Genomic DNA, 6427 nt, shown 5'->3' on the forward strand with positions numbered 1-6427 from the left:
CAGTGCATCTATATATCCTGTACCTCACTTTAACAATGAAGGCAAAACACGATAGGATGGATATAATCACAATCCTGGACTTTTAGGATGCTCATCCCAGGAAGGGGGTAGCCATAGTTTCCCATTACCATGTGAAAACACATTCTGGCAACTGTAAGTCTTAGGGTCTGTGAGCAGAAACACTGGTGTTAATTTACCCTGGTGACCCACAGCTCTGGCGACCTAGGTCATACAAAGTTTCTTTTGAGGTCCGAGTTATCCTGATTCCAGCTGCATTGCTTAAATACTGAACCCTTCCGGCAGACAATTCTGTATTATCTGGAACAGGAACAGACCTCAACCTCCAACACCATACCTCGCTGTATTTCTGGCCACTGCTTTAAGAACTTGACTCTGAAACTGAAAACACCTACTGTAAAAAAAATTAAAAAAAAAAACACACAAAATAATGCAAAAACAGATGATATTTTGGTCCAAACCATGTTTACTGAGAAAATAATTTGTCATTATTGAATTCACATAAATAGTATTGAAAAATATAGGTTCTGGGGCTGGCGTTGTGGCGCACCGGGTTAATGCCCTGGCCTGAAGCACTGGCATCCCATATGGGCACTGGTTCTAGTCCCGGCTGCTCCTCTTCCAATCCAGCTCTCTGCTGCGGCCTGGGAAAGCAGTAGAAGATGGCCCAAGGACTAGAGGAAGCTCCTGGCTCCTGGCTTCGGATTGGTGAAGCTCTAGCCATTTACTCCCAACTGGGGAGTAAACCATCGGATGGAAGATCTCTCTCTCTCTCTCTCTGCCTCTCCTATGTGTGTAATTCTGACTTTCAAATAAATACATAAATCTTTTTTAAAAAAATGCAGGTTCTAAAAAACAAGTAGAACAATAAGTTATCAATTATTTCACATCCAGAAAAGCAAAACTCTCTCCTAGAGGTGTCAAATTGACAGGCTTTCATGATTATGATAATTTATTATTATTATTGTTGTTGTTGTTGTTATAAATTTGCTTTAAGGAAAGTCTTATGTATTTCCTGATGTCTTGACATTACAAATCAGAACAAGCTTTGGTCATAACAAAGAAATTCTATGATTAGTGCCAAATTATTTTGAACACATGGAAAATATTTCCTGAAAACATCTCTGAAAATTCCAACTTTTATTGAAATATTGCTGCAGTAAATGAACAGCTCTTAGGTATCTTAATTAATTTATGTAACTCCTATAAGAATTCCATCCAGCAGGTCCTTTTCTTATCGCTACATTTTAGATGAGGAACCTGGAGCTTGGAGGGGTTAAGGAATTTACCAAGTGTGACTCTAAGACCAAATCCAAGCTGCCTCTCTCAGCTTGGCAAAGTGCAAGGCTCTCCCTCTCCTAGAAATGGAACCTGCGGTTCTACTGTAAAGACAGTGCCTCTGTTTGGACACTGGCTGAATTATTTTCCTTAGTCTGAAGGGAAGTTAAGTGCCTGCCTTGGCATTTTAGAGCAAAGCAGCGTGGAGTCTTTCCAGCACTTGTGTTTCTAATAAGTCTAGATATGCTTACGTTTTTCTTTCTCAAATGACATGCAGCTTTCGCTATGGCTAAGTCTACAACTAAATTGAAACCTCCAGTTTTTTCTCACTTGTAGTTTAAAATAAGATAACAATAAGCACAAGATAAAATGTTACATCTGGCATAACTTCAGTAGTCTTATTAATGATCTTCCTACAGCTCATTGAATGAAGCATTTTTGACACTGATACACATTTCAGGAATCAGTCAACAGTTAATATTCGCTTCAAGAATTCTTGTATTTTGGGGGGTTGTCTTCATTTATTTTTTCTATCATTATCAAAATACTCACTCAGCTTCTCTATTCAAACACTGGGGGAAACGCTAACACAGAACTCACAAACAAAAATATGTAGACAAACCAACCAGCCATCCAAAGGTCTCTGCTCTCCATATAATGAAGGGAACAGATGCTCTTAACAACGCTGACTCTCATAGTTTCAGATTTATGCTCCTGATCTGTGACATTCCTTACAAGAAACGGAAAGGGATGGCGAGGACGCCCTTAAAGGGGTTGTTAAGCTTCAATTAGTTAAGACCAGACACGCGATGCATTCGGCAAATGACAGAAATGACCAGGCATGTAGTTCTAGACTAAGTTTAAAGACAATGATTCCCCAGGTCTAAGAAATGCCATTCACGAGGCTGGCCAAAGACGCCCCACTTTCCGACTCCACCCCGCTAAGAGAACAGTCAATCCGTGTCCCGGAGAGCCTGCGCCCGGGGCTCTACCTGCGGCGGCCCTGGCCAGCAGGATGGGGCAGGGCTCCACACCCGTACCTGGGCCGCTGGCGACGCTGACACCGGCTCGCTCGGTGCCGCGCGCGGGAGCATCGCTCGCCGCCGCACCTGCTCCTCCTGGCCGGCTCACGCGCACTCACGCGCACACGCACGCCCTCGCGCCCCACCCGAGCACGGTCCCGCGCTCAGTCCCTTACCCACCGCAAGCTGGCGAGGCCAACGCCGCGACCCCACCTTGCAGGGCCGGCGCTCGCCGCTGCGCTCCGGAGCCCGGGCGGAGCAGGTGCAGCGGAGCGCAGCGCGCGCTCGGAGCGCTCGCCAGTGATTCAGCGCCTTTCCCCGCGCGGTTGCCCCGGCGACGCGCGCGCACGCGCACACTGCTCCGCGCCCCGCACCTGGGACCCAGGGACCGGCTGCCTGCGGCGCACCCTCGCGCCACCCCTTTGCCTTTATGCGCCCGGCCAGGCGTCTCCTGGAAGCTGGGCGCGCCGTCTGGGCCAACGACTCCGCCACTGGGTCCCCTCTCCCTGCGGAGCCCTCTGGGCCCCTTTGTCACGCTCTCCATTGTTTGTGCGGCTCTCGAGCCAGACCGACTCCAGGTGCCTCGCGAATGCACTTGCACCTGCGGCTGGTGGTAACCTAAACCACACCGGAAACGTGCGTGGAAGCCTCTTGTCTGCGTTCTTACTGCCTTCCAGCAATAGGGAAACGCAGTATTAGGGCAGAGGTAGAGTGCAGCGTGTAGGGCTGTGTCGCAGACCTGAGGAACAAGCCTCTACCAGGACACTGCCCAGCTACTGCGGAGCCTCGGACCAGGTCTGTAACCCTGTTTACCTGCTGCCTCTGCTACAACTGCAGGTACTCACACAGGATGATTATGGGAGTTAAATGATAATTCATCCTTTTTTTTTTTTTTTTTTTTTTTTTTGACAGGCAGAGTGGACAGTGAGAGAGAGAGAGACAGAGAGAAAGGTCTTCCTTTTGCCGTTGGTTCACCCTCCAATGGCCGCAGCGGCCAGCGCAGTGATCCGATGGCAGGAGCCAGGTGCTTTTCCTGGTCCCCCATGGGGTGCAGGGCCCAAGCACCTGAGCCATCCTCCACTGCACTCCCTGGCCACAGCAGAGAGCTGGCCTGGAAGAGGGGCAACCGGGACAGAATCCGGCGCCCCGACCGGGACTAGAACCCGGTGTGCCGGCGCTGCTAGGTGGAGCATTAGCCTAGTGAGCCGTGGCGCCGGCCGATAATTCATCCTTTAAGAATAAACTCAAAGAGTGAACACCAGCTGGGATGAAATAGGAAAAAAAGCCGTCCTGCTCTTGACCGAAGTGGTGGGACACAGAGCCAGGGGCCAACTTAACAGGAAATCTCGTCTCCTTCGCAGCCGTGTGGGGTGTAAGCCCCTCCTGGAATCATCGCTGCTTTCTCCCCCATCACTTTGTCATTCCCACCCAGAACCGGGAACCCCAGTCACCACCCTCCCTTCAACTCAGCATGGCCCCAGCCCTGCCTCCTTAACCCTGGGTTCTCCCAAAATGCCTCTGACGCTGGGAACAGCTGCGGCCCTCCCCTTTCTGAGACTCTGAATCCTCCAACAGAGCCCGAAGCTCCCAAGGCACTTCCTCCTCCCTCTTCTCACCTGGCACCCCAGAGGCCGCCAGTGCCTCTCAAAATGAAGTCACCGGTGGTCCTGGACCTTTCTCTCTGTATGTATGAGTGTGTGTGTGTGTGTGTGTGTGTGTGTGTGTGATGCTTATATCCATGTTGGCCTCACAGGAAAAAAGCATTCTGCCTCCTTGGGGCCCAGACTCCAGGCTGCTTCTCTTCAGCTCAGTGAACATTCGCTGAGTTCCTGCTCCGTGCCAGACGCTACAGTAGGGACTAAGGGTAGTGAAGTATCCTTAGTACAGCTTTTCTCATTTTGTCTCCTCTGGCTTATACCCATTAGTTGGGACGTCTGCACAGCAACAATCAGTCGTGATGAAGGGGGGAGAAACTGAGATTTATTGAAGGACCCCCAAAGTGGTGCCCTTTTGTGACGACCCCAGAAACACAGACTCCAGACCAGGCGATGCAAAAAGCAAGAGGTAGTTTTATTTCATTTGCGCAAATGGGCCCTCTGCTGCCGCAAGCAGCAAGAAAGAGAGGAGCCCTGAGCAGTTATCTCACACAGCTTTTAAGGGGGGCAAAACCACAAAATTAGCATACCATAGGGTGGCGTGAGTTCATTGGGCAACTACAAGGGGAGGGGGTCATTGAGGAGGAGAAACGGGTGGCTACGGGTGGCTACGTGCCCTACGTGCCTTTCCTTTCTTTGTTAAGCTTGGACAAGGGGAGGGGGTCGTTGAGCGGTGAGGAAGTATAGTCAGTGGAAAAGTACTGGGTCGAAGTTCCTGTTTTTCTATCTTATCAAGGCCACCTTTAGGGCGGCTCTCGCCCGCTCCCTTCATTATCAAGGTTAAAGTACATCCACATCATGCCAATGAAAGCATTGCCTCATATGGGCACCAGTTGTAGTTCCAGCTGCTCCACTTCTGATCCAGCTCTCTGCTATGGCCTGCGATGGCCATGGGGATGGCTCAAGTCCTTGGGCCCCTGTGCGGTGACTGTTCCTCGCCACCGCCAGCGAATTAGGCAGGCTGCCCGCAGCTTGCCTTGACCGAGGAGGGGAAGTGCACCACCCGCCGCCACTCAGCCTTCCCCAAACCCGGGGGACAATCAGACGTGGTGGGGAGCCCAGTCGAAGCAGGGTCTCACTTTATTGTAAAAGGGAGGTGTATATACAGCTGAGGTACAGAGCGGATGGTACAGAGTGGATGCGGGCAAGGGGTGGGGTGTTGTGATGCAAAAGGGTCTTAGCCACCCCTATTATACCTCCTTAATGATCATTAGGCAAAAGCACCCTGGGGCTGGGTTGTTTGCCACCAGGGATTTGAAACTGAAAAACAGGTTTTCAAATGGAGGTAGGCTCAGGAAGTTTCCTCTAGGCCTCTCCGGATTCAGCCTCCCCCACACCCCTGCACCCTTGTGGGAGACCCAGCAGAAGCTTCTGGCTCCTGGCTTCAGATCTGTCCAGCTCTGGCCGTTGTGGCCATTTGGGAAATGAACCAGAGGATGAAAACCTCTCTCTCTCCCTCTCTCTCTCTCCCTATCTCTAACTCTACTTTTCAAATAAATAAATACATTTTTTTAAATGTAAGATTCTGAGTTGGAATTTCTCTAAAAAGGGAGGAAAGGTCAGCAAGAAAAACTTAAGATTAAAAGTAAAAAACTCAAGATCGTGCAAATCAGATTTTTTTTCCTCTGAACTCCTTGAGACCAGAAGCATTCAGTTTTTGGAATATTCGTGTATGCATGTGCAGGAATAGGACCTATGTCTAAACATGAAATTCATGTTCATATACACTGCATACTCATAGCCTAAAGGCAATTTTGTACAATCTTTTTTGTGCACCTACATTTTTAAAATATTGAGATGCAGGGAGAGCTCTCATGCACTCACTCACTCCGCGAGTGCCACCATGGCCAGTGTTGGGCTGGGCTGAAGCTGGAAGCCAGGAGCTCAGTCCAGGTCTCCCACATGGCTGGCGGGAACACAATCGGAAGAGCCATTTACCGGCTGCATCCCAGAGTCTGCGTTACCAGGAAGCTGGAGTCAGAAGTCGGAGCCGGGACTCAAGCCCAGGCACTCCACCATGAGACACAGGTGTCTCAGCCAACAACTTAAAGACCAGGCCAAACACCCATACCTCCTCCTTCTCCATCCTGCATCTACTACTGTTACCGGAGAAATTGCAGGGTTCTTGTCTTCGCGCAAGAAAGAATTCAGGCGTGAGACAGAGAGTAGTGGGAGGTAAAATAGCAAGGTTTATTAGGGAAGGGACATCCGTAAGGACATCTCTCAGAGCCTGAGAGACTGGGGGGTGGGGGGGGAGCGAGGTTACATGTGGAGAGGAGATTACACCTGGCCAGACCAGGCGGGTGGCTCAGCAGAGAGGCAGAGGGCTGAGCGCCCCATCAGTTGAGGCCGGGGGTTTTTAAGGAGATGGGTCTCTGTCTTCACACATCTCCTCCTGAAACAAAGGATTTTATGGCTGTAAATATTAAGAAGCTCCTATCTGAGTTTTCCCTT

At 50.1% G+C, this 6427-nt stretch overlaps 1 protein-coding gene across 1 annotated transcript in view; it reads right to left on the reverse strand.

The window, feature by feature from the left end:
* KIAA0319 (KIAA0319 ortholog) overlaps positions 1-2488 on the reverse strand; it is a 90424-nt gene extending 87936 nt beyond the window's left edge. The window contains exon 1 of the mRNA XM_089333351.1: positions 2337-2488. Within this exon, the coding sequence (XP_089189477.1) occupies positions 2337-2390 (54 nt within the window). The 5' untranslated portion in view covers positions 2391-2488. The remainder of the gene's footprint in view (positions 1-2336) is intronic.
* Between the last annotated feature and the right edge of the window lie 3939 nt (positions 2489-6427).

This window comes from Oryctolagus cuniculus, chromosome 5, assembly GCF_051225735.1.
Source record: "Oryctolagus cuniculus isolate XC-2025 breed Fujian yellow rabbit chromosome 5, ASM5122573v1, whole genome shotgun sequence".
In the NCBI taxonomy this organism is placed as follows: Eukaryota; Metazoa; Chordata; class Mammalia; order Lagomorpha; family Leporidae; genus Oryctolagus; species Oryctolagus cuniculus.